Source organism: Pipistrellus hanaki (assembly GCF_964339955.1).
Source record: "Pipistrellus hanaki genome assembly, chromosome: 12".
Classification (NCBI taxonomy): domain Eukaryota; kingdom Metazoa; phylum Chordata; class Mammalia; order Chiroptera; family Vespertilionidae; genus Pipistrellus; species Pipistrellus hanaki.
In genome coordinates this window covers 52741317-52766529 of record NC_140514.1, presented here as the reverse complement: position 1 = coordinate 52766529, position 25213 = coordinate 52741317, and the positions used below count along the sequence as shown (strand labels likewise).

The 25213-nt window shown below is 38.5% G+C and overlaps 1 protein-coding gene across 4 annotated transcripts in view; it reads left to right on the top strand.

Moving 5' to 3' along the window:
* The window catches only part of REV1 (REV1 DNA directed polymerase), a 99588-nt gene that overhangs the window by 54887 nt on the left and 19488 nt on the right, over positions 1 to 25213 (top strand). The window contains exons 6-12 of one of the 4 annotated variants that reach the window (XM_084900326.1): positions 2182 to 2888; positions 5245 to 5352; positions 6899 to 7015; positions 11460 to 11565; positions 17608 to 17736; positions 20403 to 20557; positions 22942 to 23061. In XM_084900326.1, the coding sequence (XP_084756452.1) occupies positions 2182 to 2888; positions 5245 to 5352; positions 6899 to 7015; positions 11460 to 11565; positions 17608 to 17736; positions 20403 to 20557; positions 22942 to 23061 (1442 nt within the window). Of the gene's footprint in view, positions 1 to 2181; positions 2889 to 5244; positions 5353 to 6898; positions 7016 to 9459; positions 9637 to 11456; positions 11566 to 17607; positions 17737 to 20402; positions 20558 to 22941; positions 23062 to 25213 lie in introns of those variants that run through there. The other 3 variants (XM_084900325.1, XM_084900328.1, XM_084900327.1) reach the window with 3 other exon arrangements.

The following is a 25213-nucleotide window of genomic DNA, read 5'->3' as shown; positions in this document are numbered from 1 at the left end:
ACGCTGTAGTAAAAATTAAATGAATAAAGTCTCTAAAATAACTATTGTACTGTATGCACCCTTATGATATGAGATGATAAAATGCCTTTGTAATGAGGCTACTCAGGAAGGTGCACAATTTAAAACTTACAAATTGTTTCTTTCTGGAATTTTATATCTAATATTTTCAGACTACAGCTGACTGCTGGAAGGGAAACTGCAGATAAGGGGGCCTATATGTATTTTTTGAAATTCCTGTGTCAATTTTAGGGAAAATTTACTTATTAGATTTTATTTCTTAATACTTCTACACTATTGCCTAGTAAATGTATGTTTACTGATTATATATTTCCTGAATAGCTACTTTGTAAATATCCATTGTCTAGACCAGTGTTTCCCAACCTTCTCTCATGATGAGAATCACCTGGTGGAGTTGTTAAAACACAGATTCCTGAATCCCAACTAAGAAGTGCTAAACTAGAATTTTTGGGAACATATAGGTAAAATTGTATACTTAACTAGTGCTCTAAGACAGATTTTATATACAGAGCACTAAGTTAAGTATGCAGTTTTACCTATATGTTCTCAAAAATTCTAGTTTAGCACTTCTTAGTTGGGATTCAGGAATCTGTGCTTGAACAACTCCACCAGGTGATTCCCATCATGAGAGAAGGTTGGGAAACACTGGTCTAGACTAAAAAAAAGTGTGTATTTGCAAGGTGTTTTCTGCTAATATATGCATTTTTGTTGCATGTGTTGCTAGTAAATATGTGAAAAATCTTATTTGTGACAGAAAAAAAGATGTTAAGACTTCTAACTTCACCTTTGTTATTATAATCTTTGTTTTTCGGTATGTTCAGTACATTTTACAAATTTCTTTGTAATTCTTTTGTGTTTTGCCCCATAGCTTTGTCTTTATCTCAAAGACAGACTTCCTCCCTCTTTTAATTGTTTCAGTTGGTTTTCTTTTCCCCTTGCCACTGGTGTGATCACTTGTGAGGACTGGACCTACTCAGAGTTGGCTGTCCTATTCCATGAGATGATCAGCCTGAGCCTGAGCCAACCCAGAAATGGGTGGTAATGTTCTCATGCATGTGGCTTTTCTGTGTATTCAGACTGTCATTACTGATATACCATGTTAGTATTAGGATGAGGGACTTTAGATTAAACCTGATAATACTGTGGTAGTAATCTCACCTATGACTATGGCACCCTCATCTGAAGTCTGTAATGTAATTAGATTAACACTTTGGTTGTTTCTAAAAATGAATTATTGCTCCATAATTTGGTTTTTGCTTTAGTTACTTAGGTGATTCTTGAATGCAAATGAATTTTGTCTTTATTATAGAGCATTACCAAGCAAACATAAGAGGAGCCACGGTGTAAATTTAGCATAACATTTGCCATTGGTCCTGCATTTATAAACTTGTTATCAGGAGACTTGGTCCAGATTATCTTAGACCACCTTGGTATCTAAATACTCTTTTTAATAAATGAAGTGCCATTTTCCTCATTACTAGGGCAAGTGTCCTCATTTTTCTAGGTACAAATCTTACTGAGCTAGCCGTGCACATTGACCTGGTTCCTTCTTTTTTATCCATTGTACAACAGTTGGCCCCATTAATGGATTAATGAATATGGGCTGTCAGTTGTCCTCAGTGAAACTAATACTGGCCTCAGTGTTGTGGCATACTAGATTTAATGTGCTGAAAAATGCCTTACATAAAACTGCAATTAAAAGCAGAAATTAAGAACTTGAACTTTCTTACCTATTTTATGGAAGTTATTCATATTACAATAATATGAATATTGACTGCCTTGTACATGCCAGACACTCTGCTACAAACTGGGTCTAATTTAGAGCTTATATATTCCAGTTAATTTTTGGTAGGAATAGTAGTTGAAAATATTTTTTGGATTTTTCTTAACCTTATAAGATGCCATTGTATGTCTGGTGGTGTCTGAAGCTTAATAAAAACTATGAGGCTGTGAATGTTCTAGAGTTTTCCTAGTTATCTTACTACTTCGGTTTAGCAAAAATTATTTTTTGTTGGAAGAAAAAGAATATAAAACTTGTGGCTTAATTTTTGGGGGGATAGGGGACATCAAAGTGTGTATCACCAAGACAATGTTTAAATGAAAAATTATTTTAGTTTGAAAGTAAGACATTATTAATTTAAGAACACTTTTCCCCTGCTTTAGAAATCACGTAATTAAGAAGCTTGAGACAGAAAAAGAAATCAAAGCCAATGGGATGAACAGTTGGAATGAAGAAGATGCAAGTAGTGATTTTAGTTTTGCGGAGCTGGAGCAGATCCTTCCAGAAAGGAGACAAAACGGGATTCCGCCTCACAGAGACAGCCCTGCCATTTTCAATGGCCACACTCAGAGCTCTAATGGTGCCTTAAAGACGCAGGATTGCTGGGTGCCCGTGGGCAACAGTGCTGCCAGCAGGCTTTCCCCAGACTCTGCCCAGAGGGAGGAGAAGGCTGAGAATAGCAGCACTGACTTCAGAGACTGCAGCGTGCAGCTGTCGCAACAAAGCACCAGGAACACAGATGCCGTGCGGAATCCACACAGAACTAATTCCTTCTCGTTCTCATCTTTGCACACTAACACTAAAGTAAATGGTGCTCACCACTCCACTGTTCAGGGGCCTTCAAGCACAAAAAGCACTTCAGGACCTACTCTTAGCAAGGCAGCACCTTCAGTGCCCTCCAGACCCTCAGACTGCAGTTTTATTTCAGACTTCTATTCTCGTTCAAGACTGCATCACATATCAATGTGGAAGTGTGAACTGACTGAGTTTGTCAATACCCTACAAAGACAAAGTAATGGTATCTTCCCAGGAAGGGAAAAGTTAAAAAAAATGAAAACAGGCAGGTCTGCCCTTGTTGTAACTGACACAGGTAGATACTAAAATTGTTTTCTTAATAAACAGCTTTGCTTGATCATTTTGTTCTTAAGCTATCATTGGTATTCTGAGCAATACTAAGCTTAAAAGTCTTTGGCAACATCAAGTTAAATAGTTTATAGAAAGAATAACATTATAGAAAGCTTATTTATTGAAATATTTTTTACAAAATTAAGTTTTAGTGTGGCTGATACTTTCTAGCTAATTTAAACACTAACAAGGTTTTCAACATTCATTCATCCTGTAGGCCTTACCAGTTGTTTAAGTTTTGAACTATGTAAAATATACTATATTCAGTGCTTAAAGTCCTGTAAGAATGAATTGGTTTGGTAAGAGTAACTGTTAATTTCTAAAGGCTTGCATCATAATGATTTTTAAATAATTAAATAACTTTGGCATAGTTGTTATAATTGCAGTGGTGAACTTTTAGAAGGATTAAGTATTTTCACATATAAGTAGATTGATTAATTGTATTTTTTTTTTTTTTACTTATCAAAACAACAAAACCAAAAATAACAAGCTGTATTTCTGTACCATTTATTATAAATTAGTATCTGGTTTGAGTTTTAGTTGCTTTTTACAGATTATACATCTCCCTGTCCCCCAGGGGAAGGGATCTCTGAGAACATCTACTATTTCCCTTTAATTTCTAGCTGTGGAAACTGAGGTACAGAGAGAAGCTCATGGTTCTGCCCTAGAAAGTGAGGGAACTCTTTTTTTTATTGTGTTTTGCTGGTTGATGTTTTCTTAAATGTTTTTTGTTATTTCTAAAATATTGCAGAATATTGTTATAGGTATTAGATTATCTTGACATCATGACTTGGCCTTGTAACCTAAAGGTCATTTAATTTTGAAAACTTCAAAGAATTCATATGAATTAGTTCCATTGAATGGGAATAAAATGGGAGATTTTGTATGAAAATACTCAATAGGTATTTGATATATGCATTCTGTACTACTTGAATATTTAAAGCCATTTTGGGTTGTTTACATTGTTTATATAATACTTTAATGCAGCAGAATTAATATTGTTAAGATGTATAAATCAATTTTGAAGGTAATATAGAGGGCAGCAAGGAATTGCGTGGCTTTGGAGTTAGATAACATACTCTGACGCAAACCCTGACTCTCTTACATGAAGCAAGACCATGGGCACATCAGTTCCCCTCTCTGAGTCTCAGTTTCCTCCCTGCAGTGGAGTGCTGCTCCATCATGCTCACCTGGTGGGGTTAGGGACCTAAGGAAGATAACGTGAACAAAGGCTCAGTGCCTTGCATATAGAGCTGGGTAAATGCTTTGCAGTCAGAACTTAGTAACTGGAGTGGCCTGAACATCTGGGCAGTAGATGTAAGTTTATGGAAGCCTGATGTGAAGAGAAACCTTCAGTAATAGTATTCTTAAATCTACCAGAGGAAAACTCCTTTATGAGGCCAGAACTTTATTCAACCTCAAGGGTCATATTTCCAAGGCTGTCCATCTATAGGGCTAGGGGGAAGGGTAGGGTGAGACTGGTGTGGAGGGAAGCTCTGGTTGTGGCTGGATGAGAGTTAAACTAACTCCGATGGTCTCTCTGTTGCTCTGGATGATTAGAAGCCAGAGACATGAGGAGAGAACACTCATGTAAGCGTTAGAGCTGACTTTTAATAGGGTTTAAATGCATGAGGAGAATTTATTTGTAGATTTTGCTTAAGTTATTTTTTTAAGTATGTCTAGAACAACTTTATCATGGCTTGAGGGCTCTGAAATCAGACTGCTTGAGATTGAATGCCAGCTCAGTCTCTTACTGGCTATGTGACTTAATAAGCAAGTTATTATCTGTAAAATAAGGATAAGAAAATTGCCTGTTGTAGTGTTGAAATTCTCACATGTAAACCTACAACAGTGGTTGACACCTACCAAGCACTCAATAATAGCAGCAATTTTTATTTTATTAAAGAATGTTTGTAGGCTACATGCATTAGTGTTCATTAAAGTTACTTAGCTCTATGTAACTAAATATATGAAAGCACCTTTATACATTTTTATAAAATAGCACACAGAAATGTTAAGCATTTAGACAAACTGTTAATTTGAGACTTTATTAGAATATAGCCTAGAGGGGGAAAGTATATTTTCACAATTGATTTTAATTATTGGGAAGCTCAGTCTGTATCTGAATTACTTTTAGAGCTAAAGAAACTGAAATGTGCCTTTTCTTGAGGTGATAGAAATAATCTATAATAGATTCTATATATATTTTTTTAAACTTCTACTTGTAAGCATTTAAAAATATAACATGTAAAATTAACTAGACCTGTTATTTTTATATTAAAAATTAGTTTGGGTTTTGAAAATTCTCTTTTTCCTTCTAGGAAATATGTCAGTATTGAGTTCACCCAGACATCAGAGCTGTATAATGCATGTTGATATGGATTGCTTCTTTGTATCAGTGGGTATACGAAATAGGCCAGATCTCAAAGGTCTGTATTCTTTTTTATGTTTTCAGAAACTTCATATGTTATTATAAATAAATATATATTCTAAGCATCACAAAATACATATTCTTAAATATATTTTTATTGATTTCAGAGAGTAAGGGAGAGGGAGAGAGAAATAGAAATATCACCGATGAGAGAGAATCATTGATCAGCTGCCTCCTGCACACACCCCCACTAGGGATTGAGCTTGCAGTCTGGGCATGTGCCCTAACTGGGAATGGAACTATGACCTCTTTCCTGGTTTATAGGTCCACGCTCTGCCATCCTGGGCCACAAAATATTTTTTTAAGAAGTATTTGTAATTTTCCTTCGCAGAATCCGTTCCTGCTTCTAAATTTTCTGGATTCCATTACTAAGAACAATAGTAACTTTTTTTAGGGAAGAACTCTTCAACTGAAGGCTCTGTCATCTTAGGCTAATGTAGGCAGGGACCTGCATTGGGCATTTTCCATATTTTTATTTATATTTACTATTACTTTGTTAGTAAATGGGAATTTTTATGGTAGCATATGTCTTTATGACTTGGGTCACTATGCTTCCTTTTGAATAAATACTATTCTGTACAAGTGAACATTCCAACTTCATATTTTAACTTTGTGTTACTGAGTAGCACTAAAATATGTTGTCATTGTTTTAATGGAATTTCAAATATTTGTTAGCTAACCAGTACTTTATAATATACTTATTCTGGATTTTTCAGTGGTTGTATCTGTGTCTGAGAGATGTAGCATTTTCTTCAGAGAGTTGCTTCTTCTCGTATGGACAGCACAGGGCTATTGGGATTGATTCCAGAGCTGTATTTTTGTCACAAGTTGCTGCTTCACCTCTGATAGGAGTATTTCAGTGTTAAAAAAAAATTGATTTATCCCATTAGTGACTTTTTTTTATTATTGTTTATTATTCCCACAACAAATGCATTCAGTAAAATATTCTGTAGCTTTAGAAGTTATAGTTATCTTGTAATAACTCACATATACAAGGAAGTGATACTGAATCATTTTTATAAATAAACCAAAATAGGATTATATTCTCAACATTTGATTAAATAGTAGGTGAGGTTGTGATTCCTCTGCATATATGTTGTGTCCCTTGCTGTAAAATTAGACGGTTTGTTTAGATATTGCTCTACTTTTCTGATACCAGAAATATTAAAAATCTCTTAGTTCCTTCTCTCCTTAGCCCCTCCAGTCGGAATCTAGGATCTGAGTTGCCCGTTTCCAACTGTAAAAAACAAACAAAAAACTTGGAAAGCTAGGTGCTAATGTTGTTTTAAAGTTGCATAAATGCATCCAAATTGTCAGTGGTTTACTTTTCTGGGTGTGCTGAGAAACTTAAATGATTTGTACATGGTGATTGATAATATTCAAAGATAATAATAGATCCTTTATAGATTAACGCCTAAATAAAGCTAAAGAAAAAAGTGTCAAATGTTTTTAAAATCTTTTGAAAACTTTTCCTTTACATATTGTTAGTGTTCTAAACTTCCCTGTACTTAGATTTTAAAATAATTTTATCCTTTTCCTCACAGGAAAACCCGTGGCTGTTACAAGTAACAGAGGCACAGGGAGGGCACCTCTGCGTCCAGGAGCTAACCCCCAGCTGGAGTGGCAGTACTACCAGAATAAAATCCTGAAAGGCAAAGCAGGTACAAATCATGAGCTCTCTTTGAATCACAGTGCTCCTGTTGAAGACTTCGGGCTTTTGCTGTTGGTATTGTCGTTACAGCAACAAAAGCAGTTGAATTAATTAGCTTTTTCATTCAGGTGTTCTAAGGTGTCAGTGAAACCTTAAAGCAAAATTAAAATGTAATAGTATCTACGACTGGTTTATAGTTTTGCTTGGTTGAACTGGATGATATTTTCCTGGGACAGAGAGTGAAAATGTTTTAAAAGTTGTGATTATTAGTTTGCTTTGTATAAATTTAGACTGAGGATAAAAATCATGGGCAATATTTTGTGGAAGCCTCTACACTCGCAAGTTCATTGCTAGTTGTTTGATCACTGATTACAGTAAAGACGCTAAAGTTTATGCTGCTAAAGATTTGTATAAGGCAGTGGAATAATATAGAGTAGGACTTCAGATTACTAGAATAAGAAGATAAATACCAGCAATCATTCCTCATATCTTTGTTGAACCTATTTCATATTAGAATATTTTCTTTTCTCTGTGGCTTTTAAATTTTGGCTATTAATAAAATAAAAATCATAAATTTATCGAAATACTATTAATATTTTCCTGTGGGTTTTTTTTTCTCCTGAGTATATTCCCTGAGAAATATTTGCTTAGAAATTAAATTCTTTAACATTAATCAGTTTCTTTGCGGATGTTTGTAAAGCTAAGTAATCTTTTAGTTTGTCAGAAAAAAAAATTTTGTCAGAAAAATGCTCATCAGAAAGCAGTCAGAAAGTGTGCAGTTCAGTTTCGTCCCAATTCTTTCAGGTCCCTAAATTTTCAGTTATGAAACCTAGGGTTTGTTTTAGCAATTATCTCAATAAAGTTAAGGCCACAGGAAGGCTAGTTGACATCACTAAGGCCTTTTATTTTTTATTTTTTTTTAGTCTTTTTGTTGGTTGTGATCATCTGTTTACATGGTACAAGTATAAAGGAAAATAATTGTAGGTACATACATCTTTATGCTTCATGTGTGTCTGTACTTTCCAGATTACCTAAAGCTTTTATCGGTCTTTAAATCTTTTCAGAGATTTTTAAGATTCTAATATTTTGAGTGTCATGAGTAGATCTTGAGGTAGCAAATATTTTGAGCATACTGAGATTTAGTTGTATTGCGGAATTTGACAATATGGGCTGTTTCTTAAGTATTGGTAGTATGGTTTTGTGGTTTTCTTTTTGTATTTTCTGTGTGGTATTAGAAGCCAGGTAGCTTAAGGAAATACACAACACTTGTCACGTATTGGACATTAATAAAAACTTAAACTGAATGAATGTTGAAAGAAGGAAAAAGTACTGTGTGCATACTGGTCAGTAACATCTCTCAGTTACTCAGCGCTCAGAGTTTCTCCTGTGGGTAAAATGTTGTGTTTGTCACATGCATTCTTATTTCAACAGTCTGCATCTGGAATTTTGACCTTGTCAAGCAAGCTTTCCTTAGAAGTAGCCAAGTGACAGTCCTCTTACTCTTTCCTTTCATTCACAAATGATCTGACCATAAACAGTTTGTTAATAAAACTTACTGTCAATTGGTCTTCATCAGTTTAGCCACTGGATTTTCATGACATTGTAATGGCCTTTTCTAATTCACATCCCTCCATTTCTTGTGTGGATGGTAAACTGGAAGGTAAATATTAGGAGAAATATTGAAATTTCACTTGCCATTGAAAACTGTCAAAAGTAGATTTTTTTTATCACTAAAAGAGATGAATATGACACTTTATACTCTTTCTCTTAACTTCATGTCATTCACTTTTGTGTTAGCCCTTTGACAAACCATTAAGAGCTTACCAGAATATTTGTCACATATAAAATGGATAGATTGCCCTTTATTATAAAGTTTGGTTGCAACTAAGTTTGCACTTAGAACTTGTTTTATCAATGCCTTTGTTCCTCCTTACTTTTTATTTCCTATCTTTCTCTGGGTCCTTATTAGATATGATACTAAATTATAAAATTTTGAGGATAAAATTAGGAATGAGATTCTTTGGCTTCTGCACACTAACCTTAAAAACAAATTCATTTCTAATGTTTTGACTTTTATGTCTAGGCAGAGTATAAGTAGCATCTTTAGCTCTTTGTAAAAGCTTTATTTTCTTATTGGTCATATTCAGAAACTCTTGTCTAACAGACAGTGTACGCAGGACTCTCCATTGTGGCTTCCTTTGGTTAGCTGCCTCCTGAGTGATGCTCAGCGGTGACACTTCTCATTGATGACCCTCATTATCAGGAATCCCTTTATACCAAAGATATCATGGTTGGGCCTTTTTATCCCTCCTGGGATTCCATGATGCAGATATTTCCTGCCCTTTCAACAACTTCAGTGCTCATTCTAAAGAACAACAGTTTTAAAATTCGTACTAGCCATAGATTTATTCTCAGCGATTTCTTTTTCACAGACTTGGGTCCTGGCCTCTGATTTCTCCAACCGTTCCTCCACATTCTCCATGTGCCCGTCTAGTTTGTCAAGTTTTGATGAGCAGTTCTCTACTTTGCCCTCCAGTGAGGACAGTGTGTCCCTGCATTTCCCCGAATCTCCCTTGAAGCAACTCACTCCGCTGGTGGAGGGATCCACGCACTCTGCTGCACGTGGAAAAGGTCAGCCAGCCCGGCCCAGGGGAGCCCCAGGCGCTGCCTCGCAGGCAGGGCCTTGGAGCACAGGGACCTCAGATACTGTTCTCATCTCAAGCATGGTTTCTGTAATTCTTAAGACGGGTATCTTAGACTATTTAGCCCTTCAAATATAAGTCATCTAACTCCCCAACTTTTGATGCGTAACTCATGGATTATACCTTTGAAAGGCAGCTGGTTGTTGCTGTTCAAGCTTCAACTTTTTGTTGTTGTTTAGTTGTAGCCTCTTGAACTGTGATACTCACAATCCTGAAATTCTTAAGGATTTTCAGCTTAGAGTAATGAACTACTAAAGCAGCTATGTAGTCTTCTCAGACGCTTCAGAAGTAGTCTGTTTTGCATTCTGTCCTTAATTTGTCATGCTCTAACACATATTAGTCACAATATATCAGAAAGCATAGCTCTAAATCATATACTCTGCTGTTTTTATTTTTTATGTAAGTGGGATTTGACCTCATTAAGATGCCAGTCCTTAGAATTTTGTTTGCATTTATGCTTTGTGTGTATGGGTGCTGAATCCAGAAATGCTTATATGGGTTGCATAGTTCGTAAAAAGATGTTGACTGTTGGAGTCAAACCAGGAACAGTTGTTTTAGCCCGGAAAGCCAGACACCTAGCCATGTTTTCCTGGCAGTGCTTCAAGTTGATTTTTTAAATGGAAATTATGTCTCTGAAAAAAGTTGAAGAGAAATGCTGAGTTTTGAGTTGCATTGCTACAATATACTCAGAATAGGTTTGTCTAGAATTAGCTGAAGTGGTGTATATGGTTTTACTAACTAATGGTATTTTTGTTCACAATAGAACTATAGCTGAGACTGTTTTTAGATTTATGCTTTTAAAGCATATTCTTCTTGGAGCCTATAGCATTATGCAAGACTACAACTGAAGCTGTTTTCATCTGTTGCTCAGTTATGAGGGAGGCTGAAGGTGGACCACAGGAAGTCAAGTGTCTGTAGTTTACGGACTCCTAACTCCGTGTGTGAAGCTGGCAGTTTGGATAGATAGGAAGAGATACTGGTGAGCTGTACTATTTAGACTAGAGTTGTCTTCCATTAAGCAGTTGGTATTCTGACCACACTTTCTGTTTACTAATTTGAACCTGCATTGTTAAATCAAAAGTCGAATTTTCTGAAAGGGGGGGTAATATGTAGCTCTTTTTCCTGACATGTTCAAAAGAAAAGTCTTAAGTTTAGGATGAAATTTCTTGATGGTATATGACCTACTAAATTATTATTTGATTAAATGACTTGTAGGAATTTGATCTTTGTTGAACATGTTGTTAATTAGCTGTAAGTATTGCAGTTATTTCTTTTAGGAAACAGCAAACAACGTATAGAGAGGCTTATATTTTTCCTTCACTGTTTCCCCTGAGAGAGCGCTGCTTAATCCTCTGAGCCTATAGGAGGGGTTCATCATCCTGGTCACTTTTCATCCTTGTCCATCCCAGAGACTGGGTTCATAGGATATTTCATATTTAGCTTTTGATCATTTTTTACATAGTATTATTAAAACAGAATACTTTCCACTTATCCGTGTTTTTTCTGACTGCTAGTAGAAAACTTAATGGAAACAAACCATTTTAGAATTACAGATTTCCTTTTATTAAATAAGATAAATACCATTAAATAAGATAAACTATATTTGGTATTTGTTCAACTTATATATACATTTATTTTTTATTTATAAATTTATTTGTATAAGAAATGAATGGAAAATACACTTCTTGAATGGAAGTTAAGGAAAATCAGTTTTTAACATATAATCATTAAATTTTATTGTTTTTAAAGCAGGTATACCAGATTCATCACTGTGGGAGAATCAAGATTCTGCACACACTAATGGAATTGATTCTGTTTTGTCAAAGGCTGAAATTGCATCTTGCAGTTATGAAGCCAGGTATGTGGAAATTAACTGTGTTGTAATATTTAGGGAGGGTTCATTTGATTAATTCTCATATAATCTTTGGAAGTGGATTTAGACATGCTAGTCAGGCCTGTGATTTAAAAATGTACAGACATGTTATGGGAAGAAATGTTTCTAGCTTTAATTCTTTCCATTTCTTTCCCCCCATCTTATAAATGTAGATTTCTTGTTGTTATTGTTGATCTTCACCCAAGTTGTATTTTTCCCATAGTTTTGGGTTTTGTTTTGTTGTTTTTTTAGAGAGAGTGGAAGGAAAGGGGAGACACAGAGAGAGAAACATCAATTGGTTGCTTCCCTTACATGCTTCAATCAGGCCGGGGATTGAGCCTGCAACCAAGGTACATGTCCATGACTGGAATTGAACCTGTGACCATTCAACTCAGTCCATGGGCCAACTCTCTAACTGAGGAAAACCAGCTAGGACTATAGAAAACTTTTGATAGTTTCCTGAGAAACCTGTAAGTTCCACTGTGAAAGGACACTGGAATTTTTTAAATTGTCTTCTGAAGCAGGAAATTAAAGAATTTAGATACCTTTGAATGGGAGAGGCTTTAGTGTTCATCTACTCTAATCATTCCTTTAACAGCTAAGAAAAATCCTTTGTGATATTAACCCTTAATACTCAGTATCTTTTAAAAAGAATGTTAAAACTTGATTGCCTATTAAGTTAAAAGTAAATAATGCCGTACTGGCCTACCCAATACTCTCATTTATGGTTGCAGTGTTGTCCACTTTTTAACACCAGCTTTGTGGATCTTTATCGTATAGTAAGCTTATGCCTTAATTACTATTGGCTGTCTCAATATAAGAAGAAACAGACATATTATATATATGTTTCTCATACTTAAAAAAAACGAGTCATTAAAAAATAACCTATTGTAATAGTTGTGAAAGTAGGAGTAACGATGAATTGATTAATTAAAAAGAGCAGTCTTTTTTTTTTTTTCTTTTCTGACAACTACACATGGACATTTTTACTTATATAACATCAGGCATATACACATTGTTGGCAAGTGTTAAAGTATTTAACTTAAAATTTATAAAAACAGTCTTACATCAATTACATTTTTAGGTTTTTTGTTTTGTTTTGTTTTTTTGAGAGAGTAGTAGATAGCATCTTATGGCTTTGTCATTCATACTTTTAAAAAAATTGATATAGCCGAGACCGGTTTGGCTCAATAGATAGAGTGTCGGCTTGGGGACTGAAGGGTCCCGGGTTCGATTCTGGTCAAGGGCATGTACCTTGGTTGTGGGCATATCCCCAGTAGGGGGTGTGCAAGAGGCAGCTGATCGATGACTCTCTCTCATCGATGTTTCTAACTCTCTACCTCTCACTCTTCCTCTCTGTACAAAATCAATAAAATATTTTTTTAAAAAAAATTGATATATAATTTCAGGTATACATAATGATTTGATATATGTAACATATTTTAGTCTCAGTTAAAAGTTGGGGTTATTTAAGCAAGTCTAATCTGAACAAAAATTTCAACTCAACATCATCTAACTAAAATAGTTTATTTAAAATTTTCCAATCTATATATATAAAAGGCTAAGTGACCGGTCATCCGACCAACCGACCGACTGACTGGTACATGTGACATGCACTGGCAATTTAAAAATAAATATTTACTCACACATGCACGATACATATAAAGCTCTCACTGGTGCCAATCACAGGGAGATATTAGAATAAGTTTAATCAATTTATCAGACATTATTTTTAATCAATGTTTTTATATCATGTTTTTGTTGCTTTTATATCATGTCTTGTTATATCATGTCTGTTGTTGTTATATCATGTTGTTACTGTTTATTAATAAATTTATATATTATTTTCATATACATTTTACTAATTTTCTTCCATCCCTGACACTTCCATTATAGAGAAAGGGTGAACAGTGATATAAAAATATTTCTTCTAATTAATTTCCTTTTAATGTGCACGAATCCATGCACAGGCCACTAGTTGTTTTATAAGAGGCTATTTAAGGAAAAGCATCATCTGTGTATAATTATGAAATATTTTAAATTATTTTCCACTTGTAACATGTCAAACTTTTACTCCTAAACTAACTTTGCCTTTGTTGACAAAATTGTTGTAATTTCTTTCATTGTTTGTTGATAATGTAACTGAGTCAAAACTTACTTTAGTAAAAAAATAACTACCGATGCCTTTTGGACTAGTCTATTTTTGTTAGCACAGGCAAGTTAGAGCTGATCTCATGTTGTGCCCAATAGGCTGGTGTCCCCCTATTCCCCCCAACACCCCCTCCCCACACACACACAAACACACTGAGTTATTGAACGGTGACTTGTGCATCTGATGACTGGACAGTTGTGTCCTAGATCTGGAGGGTGTGATGAAGCCCAGATACTCTCTCAGACTTTGGGTTTTGCTGGGTGATGAAGTGAAAGCCCTGTCTTTCTGTGCTCCTCTTTGGGATCTCTCTTCTCACTCAGTGCCCCCAAGCTGAATGCTGGATTGGCTGCATTCATGCATGCGTGAGTCAGTGTTTATTTTTAAATTGCCAGTGCATGAGGCTGTCTCCCAAGGTAGAAGTGTCCCAGCTCCTGGTGGGTCTGGATCCCCATAGCCACACTTGTGTCTAGACTCCAAGCTTCTGATGGGGTTTGGATAGTGCACTTGTATCACAGATGGTGGTTGTCAAGCTGAGTTTTTACAGAACAATTGGGCTGATGGTGTATGAGGGCCAAATGGTATGTAGCAAGCCATTTAAATGCTACTTACATGGCAGATGTTTATTTTAAGGAGATGCAGAAATGATGAACATGAATTTGAGTTTAAGTTGGGGGAAACCTCACAAAAACCACAGTAGTGGAATTTTGGTCTTTTAATTGTTAATTTTCCATTTTCTAGATGGCTCATTGCTAATGAAGGTCTCCAGAAAACAATTTTGGATACCCTTTTGTTGTGACTATCTAATAGTTATACTTTCATTAAGTGGGAAAATGTTTTAAAATAATAAATTCACAATTATATCAGAGCTATTTCTGGGTAGCGAATGGAGACTGGACTGTGGGGAGGGTTAGCCCAGCTTATGCACTGGTGAGTTTTCAATAGACAGATTAATAATGGAGCTAGCAAAGGATGGAATGTGAACACCAGCCGGCGGAAGTCACAGAAAGGAGGCTGTGTAAATGGAGGTCAGAATATGCATTGTTGTTAGTAGTTTTACCCATACTTACAGAAAGAACACGCTTTGTCTGTGAGGTATATAGATGAATAGATGATATACAAATACCCTACGATCATAGATTTTTAAGATCAGATAATTTCTAAACCTGCTCTCATGGGCTTTTGTAAGGACACTTTGCTCCTCTCAGTGACATAGATGTCTTTTGTATACTAAATGGACCATGGCAGTGAGTTAGTGTTAATTTTTTTAATATCATTTATCATCAAAAATAATTGTCTGGCCGGGACCGGTTTGGCTCAGTGGATAGAGCGTCGGCCTGGGGACTGAAAGGTCCCGGGTTCGATTCCGGTCAAGGGCATGTACCTTGGTTGAGGGCGCATCCCCAGTAGGGGGTGTGCAAGAGGCAGCTGATCGATGATTCTCTCTCATCGATGTTTCCAACTTTCTATCCCTCTCTCTTCCTCTCTGTGAAAAATCAATAAAATATATTTTAAAAAATAATAATAATAATTGTCGGAGTGTAGCATGTGACCAGAAAGAGCATGTTCTCTGCAGTGCAAACTGGGAAAAGCTATTTCTGCCACACACGTTCGGGAAGTATTGGTGTGTATCCTGCGTGGGATTTCGGCAGGAGGAATAAGACAGACGTCACTGTAGTGGAGAGTCACTTTAGACCAGTGGTTCTCAACCTTTCTCATGCCGCGACCCTTTAATACAGTTCCTCATGTTGTGGTGATCCCCAACCATAAAATCATTTTCGTTGCTACTTCGTAACTGTAATTTTGCTACTGTGTAAATATCTGTGTTTTCCGATGGTCTTAGGCGACCCTACTAGTGGTTCTCAACCTGCTGCTGTAGAGCCTAAGACCATCGGAAAATACAGATATTTACACAGTAGCAAAATTACAGTTATGAAGTAGCAATGAAAATAATTTTATGGTTGGGGGTCACCACAACATGAGGAACTGTATTAAAGGGTCGCGGCATTAGAAAGGTTGAGAACCACTGCTTTAGACTGTTTCATAATTTTACGTGATAAAAAACCTCACTTCTCAGCCATGTACTCAAGATATTCTGCTTCCTGTGGTTATGGGAACCTCTTCGTTTTCCTTTTTTGTTTGTAGCTTCCTTACAGTGTCTAGTGGCTCCTAAACACTTTGTAAATTTAGCTTTTACATGCTGAACCTATATACCTAGCATTGGAAATATTTTACACTTAATGGGTAAAATATTTGGATTTCTAAATATTATGACAAAAGTAGGTTTACTGTTGTTCATATGGAAAATATTACAATACCTGATAATAATACAAGAATAAACTCATTTCATGTACTCACAAGTGGACAACTTTCTGTTTTTAATATATTTTTATTGACTTCAGAGAGGAAGGGAGAGGGAGATAAAAATATCAAAAATGAGAAACATAGATCCGGTGCCTCCTGCATACCCCCTCACTGGGAATGGAGCCCACAGGCGGGCTGTACATCTACTTTTGCTGCACCCCTGTATATATACTGTCCTACCGCGCTAGTCAAGGCCCATTGATTCTATCCATTCTAGGGGATGAAGGCAGGCATCCTCATGATCATCCTGAGACTAGTTTCATTCACTTTTCTTTATCTACCACCTCCCAAAATGCCTGAGACATAAAATTTTGTGGAGCGAATAAAATAATTTGTTTTACTTTCTGTTTTGCTTGTCATCAATTCCTTTATGGTCATTTTTTTCGTTTCTGCTAGATCTTTCTCATCTACTAGGGGCTTCGCAGTTAAATAATTATAGCTTTTTTTGTATATATGAGAAATGCGTGTGATTTTGCTTTTTATTTATTTATTTTTTTCCCTGAATAAGTTGGAGGATTCTTTTCATTCTTGGCTCTCGCTGTTGGTCTCAGATGGGGAGGGAGCCAGAGGCCTCTCAGTAATTAAAGACTAGTTTTCTTAAAACAGCACACTCCATACGGAGTAAGCACTTAGTAAATATTTATTGAGTGTATGTATAGAATAACCACTTGATGTATTTCCATAAGAGTAGATAATCTGGTGAAAACGTCGCTCATTATTATTTTGCTTATGTTTTTACCTTTTTTCCTTGATTCATTACAAAGTAGTAAAATGGGATTTTACTAATTATGTATAAGTCCACAGTTATACTTTTGTGCCGAATGCTACAGATATCAGAGGTAATGTGTGGGGGCATTGAGGCATACAACAAGATTTAAAATTTACCGTTTTCAGTTAGGTCCCTCAAAGTTCTAGAACCCTGGCTCCTGCCCAGACTGATGTCCTGCCGTACACAGTGCTGTTCGCATCTCAGCCACTGTGGAGGCACCTGCGGAGCATGGCACTGGGCAGTGGGAGCCAGGTGGGAGCAGAATTGGGTACATTTTGTCTGCTTGTCACATAGCACTGCTTTGTATAGACTTGTGTGTGTATTTTGTCTGGGGGCTGAGCCCTGGCCAAATGGTCCTGTGTGAGGAAGAAAGCCTCTCTTTGGTCCCTGCGCCCTGTGGTTGAGATATCTCCAGTACATGCAGCTGGCGCCTCTGCAGAGGGGCCAAAGGCCGAGTCTCAGGAGAAATCTTCCATTTCCGGCAGGAGCCACACATGGTGATGACATATTTTGGCACATCTCCATGTGTCACTTACACTAATGAGACAATGGTGGAATTCTCCTTTAGGGTGAAGACAAACCTGTAAGGTTTGATGCTTATTTTTACCCCTAATGAGAATGGAGTCGAATGAAAATTAGTATATTAGTGGCTTGGGATACGGTATCATGTATTTGATACTTTTTTTGCATTTAATATTTTTTAGTATAATTTTCATTATGTCTTTTTTTTTTTCTTTCTCTCTAGACAAGTTGGTATTAAGAATGGAATGTTTTTTGGGTACGCTAAACAACTTTGTCCTAATCTTCAAGCTGTTCCATATGATTTTCATGCGTATAAGGAAGTTGCACGCACGATGTATGAGACATTGGCAAGGTATAGTATATGATATCGTCACTGTGTGTCTGTTCTGCTTGTTGTGTCTGATATGAGTCCAATTGCTTTCAGATGATCAGAGTTGCTTTTTTTTTTTTTTCTTAAAGTATTTTTATTGATTTCTGAGATGAAGGGAGACTCCAGGAGAAAGAGAAACATCAATCATGAAAGAGAATCACTGATTGGCTGCCTCCTTCACACCCCCCACTGGGGATAGAGCCCTCAACCGGGGCATGTGCCCTGACTGGGAATGGAGTCGTGACCTCCTGATTCATAGGTCGATGCTCACCCACTGAACCACGCTGCAGGGCTGTTCGTTGCTTTTGCTAGACTTTTCTCTCAGGAACCCTTTCCTCGGCATCCCAGTATGGCAGCCTGTCCTCCTTTCTTTGAGCAACTCCAGTTATTGGTAGTTCCATCTTTTGTGCTGCTGAACTTGGTCAGAATCTGATTTTATAATTATACTAGAGGCCTGGTGCACAAAATTCGTGCAAGAGCCTCTGCCCTCACACACACACACACACACACACACACACCACTTCTAACCTGGTTATTCCCTCTTATTACATTGGAATTATTTTTTTGTTTCAAATTAGAACTGATGGTGAACAAGTAGAGACTCTTTAAAACCCTTTGTCTTCTAAAATTAGTGGATATGCCAAAAGTTAGATTCTGTAAAAGTTAGTTGTGAAATAGTTTCAAGGTGCTTGATTAGTTGGCTTGGGAAAAGGAGATTAATTTTTAAAATGTTTACAGTGTAGGTATATTTAATATCAATTCAGAACTTAAAATTTAAAGTAAGTATATTTCCAGACCATGTGTGCTCTAAAGCAGAAATAAGCACATTTTCTCTGTAATTATTGTGTAGGTCTCAGCCACTCACCTCTGTTTAGCAAGAAAGCAGCCACCCAAAAGTATCTTATCGCACTACATTTATTACCAAAACAGGCATCTGGACAGTGAGCCGAGGTGTGCCCACCCTGGGCTGTGTGGGTGTTATAGGAGATAGATGTTTGGCCTCTGTTCACCTCTTCCTTGACTTTGGTATGCATTATTTTGAACTCCTGTTTATTGAGTATTTATTTATATGGACAGTTGTTGATGCTGCTAGTCCTACAGAGAAGAATACGGTTTAATCGCTGCCTTTGTGGGAGCGTGCTTTAACAGGAGCGAAAATACAAGGGGCAGATGACGTTGCCTGGCATCAGTATGTACGCCTGAGTGCTGACTGATAAGACCCGAATGCGGGAACGTTGGTATGGCCGAGTGAAAGGTGTGCTTTTTAAATCCTACTCTGAAGCTGTCAGTAGTAGAGTCTGAATGAGGGTAGGGAGTGGCTGACTGAGCTAAGAATTGGTCCTCATGTGCTCTGGGTCCCAGAGCCACTGCCAGCTATGCACATATTAGTCCTGATAGACTTTTAGTCTGTTGAGACATTTTCAGTGGCCTGTGCCTACTAGTATTCTTTGGGGGTAAAGTCCGTGATATTCTCCTACCGCCCTTTGGGAATCCTGCCTTCGCTTCCTAGTCACCATGCCTCAGGGCAGCTTTCACTCGGAACAGATTCTTCAAGTCAAGCATGCCCTTCTGCTCTTACAGATGTCACCCTTTACTTAGGCATAAACAAAACGTTCATTCATTCCTGAATAGGTACAGACACTTATTAGTCTGACAAGTTGTGTTGCCTACAGTAAGGTGTAGATGAAGGATGAGGCATATGCCTCCTAATGTACCTTACCAGCTGGGCTCCTGAAGATACATTTTGGTCCTACGGCCTCTGCTTGCCTCCCACTTGTGTCCATGTGTTTAATTAGCATTGGAGCACATGGCAAGATACTAGTAGTTAAAACAAGTTTTTTTGTGTGGATACTTCATAACCAAAAACAAAAACCTAAAGTAGTTCTCTTGCTGGGACTGTAGATGGTGTCCTTTTAGATGGGCGTTTCGGGTGATTGGCCATTGTGTACTGTTACTGTGTCTTAGGCCTGCTGCTGGGAATGGTGTGGAATTGTGGCATTTTTGTTTAGGGCAGCATTGATTACCTATGTGACAGATGTATGATTTTTCTATTCTTTAAGAATTCTGGTAAACTGCCGAAACCGGTTTGGCTCAGTGGTAGAGTGTCGGTCTGCGGACTGAAGGGTCCCAGGTTCGATTCTGGTCAAGGGCATGTACATTGGTTGTGGGCACATTCCCAGTGGGGGGTGTGCAAGAGGCAGCTGGTTGATGTTTCTCTCTCATCGACGTTTCTAGCTCTCTATCTTTCTCCCTCCCTCTCTGTAAAAAATCAATAAAAATATATTTAAAAAAAAAAAAGAATTCTGGTAAACCATGTCTAAAAATGTTTTAGATTAAATGTTGACTGTTCTAACTCACCTACTACTTTTCAACTATTCAGAGGTTTATAAAGGTGTTCTGAGTATAGAGAAACTGGAATGATAATTCCTGCTGTTTTTTGGTAGATAATATGGAAAAGAGAAAGCACTAGTTAATTAAGTTTGCACTTGGGCCAGTTTAATGCTAATGCTCATGTTTTTTTTTTTTTATCACCTTAAGTCTTGTAAGGATGTGTTGGAGGGGGTACCAGGAAAAGACTGTATTTTCCACATTTGTGGTGACGAATGCGATTGTAGCTGTGCCTCATCGCCTGTGCTTTGTGTTGACAGCTACACTCACAACATCGAAGCAGTCAGCTGTGATGAGGCGCTGGTGGACATCACTGAAATCCTTGCAGAGACCAAGCTTACGCCTGATGAATTTGCAAGTGCTGTCCGCATGGAAATCAGAGACCAGACTCACTGTGCTGCTTCTGTTGGGATTGGTTAGTACCCAGCTTCTCTCCTGCTGTTCACTTTTCTCAAAGTATTACTTTGGCTCATTGAATATCACTTAATTTTTAGGAGTGATTTTTGTTTTTTTTATTACCTTACTGCATAGGCCTCTTGTAAAACAATTCTTATCATTGCTCACAATTGTGCAGTACACGAGGTAAAAGTGTGGGAAGTGCAAATCAGTGGTTGGTAATATCTTTGGAATAATCAGGTTGGAGTGTTTCTCACATGTCCTTCAGAAATGGGAGAGTTAAAGTCAGTCTGTGTGAACGGTGTACTTCCTGTCAGGTGTGGGCAGAAGCCATGGTTACAGCGGGTGGTGAGCGTACGGAGTTCAGTGTGAAGGTCCAGGCCTGTTGTAATCAGCTACTTTCTGAACTCTAGCCTCCTGGACTGCGCGGCCGTCCCGTCTCCACATGCAGTTCCAGGAAGCACCTCATGACGGTGCCCTCAGCGACGCCTCTCACCCATGGCCTGGTTGATCTTTTTTTCTAAAATATATTTTATTGATTTTTTATTTATTTATTTATTTATTTTTTTATGGAGAGGAAGAGAGAGGGATAGAGCGTTAGAAACATCGATGAGAGAGAAACATCTATCAGCTGCCTCTTGCACGCCCCCCACTGGGGATGTGCCCACAACCAAGGTACATGCCCTTGACCGGAATCGAACCCGGGGCCAACTCTCTATCCACTGAGCCAAACCGGTTTCGGCTGGCCTGGTTGATCTTACGTCTTGCCCTTGGTTTCCTCATTAACTCCCACCATTTTCCTTTTGTGGACTCGTCCGCTGTGCCCTCTGGAACCCTCCCTCATGCCTACCCTTCTCAGAGTCACCTCCACAGCACCTGTCTTGCCATTCTCACACGGATCCAGTTTGCCCTGCCATGCTCTGCCACAGGCTAGGGCGGGAGGGACAACTCTCTTGGCTTCCCTGTCACTTCCAGTCATTACTTCTCCATTCTCATTACTTCTCCCTTCTTCCTCTGACTTCCTGCCTCATCTGTACTGAGGCCTTTTAACTGAGGCAGATAAAAGAGCCAGTGCCGGTGAAGGAAGATTTTTATGACTTCGTTTCCCGAGAGGACCACAGGGCATGCAGTACCACGCAGGACCCATGGGGGAGCACCAGGGCTCGGTCAGGAGGAGGAAGCAGGAGTGAGAGGAATCCTAGTCCTGAGTCTTTACTGGGATTTCTGCAGGAAAGGCCAGGCAGGGCAGAGCAAGAGTCAGCAGCTCAGGACTGGCTGCTTTGGGTACTTCAGTGACCTTAGGGCTATAAGAGTGGTCTTTGGTTGCCCGTGTTATGCCCAGATTTCAAGATCCCCAAGGACCACCAGGGAGCTGAGTCCAATGCAAAAAACAAAAGAGCCTTTATTCAAACTCAAGTCTGGTCTCCCTGCTTCTACCGACGCAGCGGCAGAATGCAGAGAGCCCCGAGCTCTGAAAGTGTGGTCTTTTTATAGGTTTAGGGTTGGGTGGTGGGGTGATGCTCGGACCACTGAGTTGGCTGGTTCTGATTGGTAGGGTGAGGGCCAGGGTCCGGTTACACTGGGTTAAAGTATGATGATATGAAAAATTCTTTTAAATACAAGCACATAATTAAAATAAAATTCCCCCCACGATATTTCCTCTCCTCAGCCCTCTTTTCTTCTTCAGAACTCACCATATTTACCATTTTGGTGTGACTTTCTAGGACCCTGGGAAACACATGGTTGTTACAGAAGTCTACCCTAAAATTAAGACATGTAAGCCTTCCATCATTTTTGGAGATGTCATTTTCCATAAACAAGTTCACCTGACATGTTGTTTCTCAGGTCCCTGGCACCTTCCCAGGAGCCCTTGCTCTGCTCTAGGTTCATGTTCACATCCACACCTGCGGCCTCACTGCCAGGTCCGTCTTGTTTTTACTACACGTGTCCTGATCGTAGAGTGAAACTTCTTGTTCTTTGGCTTTCTTTTCCCAAGTCCAGTAGAGTGCAGTGGCCTGATTGCTCTGCCTAGCCTGGATCTGCTCATTGGTAAAGTGAACTAATTTTTGATCACTGCCCTCAACTTCCTATAAACCACTGTCGTTTGGACTGCTGTCTCTATTCCCTTACCTGGGTAGGAGATGTTGAAATGATACTTATTTTGGAACAAAGAAGAACATGGTTACCTCTGTTCAGTAACCATGCCAGTTATAATGTGTAAAAACAAAATTTTGCTGATTTTATACTGTATTTGAAATGATCAAAATTGTAAGTAATTTACTTTCATTATTTATAGAAATTTGCTCAGTAACCTGTCTGCAGATGTCTTTGTTAAGAAATTTTAAAAATAATTGTGGTGACTGTTTCTTGAACAACTTTTGCTTCGTTTGTTTTGCTTTATAGGTTCTAATATTCTCCTGGCCAGAATGGCCACTAGAAAAGCAAAGCCCGACGGCCAGTACCACTTAAAACCAGAAGAGGTCGATGATTTCATCAGAGGTCAGCTCGTTACCAACCTGCCAGGTGAGTGCAGACCTTTTCTTTTTAACATCAATTCACTGTAAACATTTATTAGTGCTAAAAGTTTTATAATGTATCTCTTTTCCAAAACATGAACTAAGTATTTATTTTTCAGTGCTATGAGAAAAATTTAGAATTTCCTTTCACAGTGACTACCTCAGTTGATTATCAGGATCTTAATGTTACATTTAGTTTCACTTTTAATGTGTTTTAAGTATTTCTCAAGCAGCAAGATAAGGAATTCTAAGAAATCATTTAAAGTGGATATGATGAAGTTGACTTTTGGTCCTTTAAATAAATCATAACTGAACTGATGTACTTCTAGGTGAAAGATAAAATTTTGAGACTCAAGTCACCTACTTATAAAATTATCCTCCTGGACTAATGACAGTTTTCTGATTTTAGTGAGCAAATAGTTTTAATTAAAAGATAAGGTGTATGAACTGTTAACTCAAAGATTGAAGTAAAATTTGCATCTGTCTTGCCAAGGGACAGCATGTTTACTTTTACATTTTGTGTAGGACTGTGTGGCCAACCTTGTATGTAAAATCTATCCATGGAGAATCATCAAATAGAATTCATTACAACTGGAAAATGGTTGCCTTTTAAAGGGCCTTAAATAGATGTGGGTTTTTTTTTGGGGGGGGGGGGGGTAGGACAATTCCTTTTATAATTATTAAATATTTAAACTTGCTTTCTATGGTAGATGCCTCTTTCTAAGGAATTTCTCTAACCATGTATCAATCCTTGATTATCTCAGACTAGAGGCCCGGTGCACAAAATTTGTGCATGGGGGGGGCTGTCCCTCAGCCAGCCTGCACCCTCTCCAATCTGGGACCCCTCAAGGGATGTCCAACTGCCATTTAGACTCGAACACGGTGGGATCGGGCCTAAATGGGCAGTCGGACATCCCTCTCACAATCCAGGACTGCTGGCTCCCAACTGCTCGCTTGCCTGCCTTCCTGATTGTCCCTAATGCTTCTGCCTGCCAGCCTGATCACACCCTAACCACTCCCATGCCAGCCTGATTGATGTCTAACTGCTCCTCTGCCAGTCTGTTTGCCCCAACTTCCCTCCTCTGCTGGCCTGGTCACCCCTAACTGCCCTCCCCTGCAGGGTTGATTGCCTCCAACTGCCCTCCCTTGCAGGCCTGATCCCTTCCAACTGCCCTCCCTTGCAGGCCTGATGCCTCCCAACTGCCCTCCACTGCTGGCCATCTTGTGTCCACATGGGGGCAGGATCTTTGACCACATGGGGACAGCTATCTTGATCTTGTGTGTTGGAGTGATGGTCAGTCTGCATATTACTCTTTTATTATATAGGATAGAGGCCTGGTGCACTGGTGGGGGTCAGCTGGTTTGCTCTGAAGGGTGTCCTGGATCAGGGTGGGGGTTCCCTTGAGGCGTGGGGCGGCCTGGGCAAGGGGCCTGTGGTTGTTTGCAGGCAGTCATGCCCCCTGGCAGTCCAAGCTGAGGCCCTGGTATCTAAGATTTATTTATCTTCTACAATTGAAATTTTGAAGCCTGGAGTGGAGCCATGTCTCCTGCTCACTCTGTGGCTGCCGCCATTTCTGTTTGGATTTGTTTATCTTCTATAATTGAAATTTTGTAGCCTTGAGTGGAAGCCTAGGCCAGCAAGGGCAGGTGGAAAGCTTGGCTTCTTCCGTTGACTGGGAAACCCAAGACTCCCTTCTGTTCTCGTTGGCTGTAGCCATCTTGGTTGGGTTTATTTGCATACTCGCTCTTATTGGCTGGTGGGCGTGGCTGATGGGTGTAGTGGAGCGATGGTTAATTTGCATATTATTCTTTTATTAGGTAGAATAATCTCAACTCTTTGTTATAAAGCAGCCTGTCTGAGCTTCACCATGCTCCTGTGGGTTTGTGGTGGGAAAGTTCAAAGCAGCATATTTTTTATGAAAGTTGTTTGAATTCATTTGGTTATGAAAAATGGATTTAGTGAGCCCAGGCTGTGTGGCTCAATGACTGAGCATTGACCATGAACCAGGAAGGAGTCCCAATTCGATTCCCTATCAGGGCACATGTGGTCAGGGAGTCTGCCTGGGTTGCATCCCCCAGTGGAGGATGTGCAAAAGGCAATCAGTCAGTCAATGCTTCTTTTTATTTTAACATGTATTTTTATTGATTTCAGAGAGAAA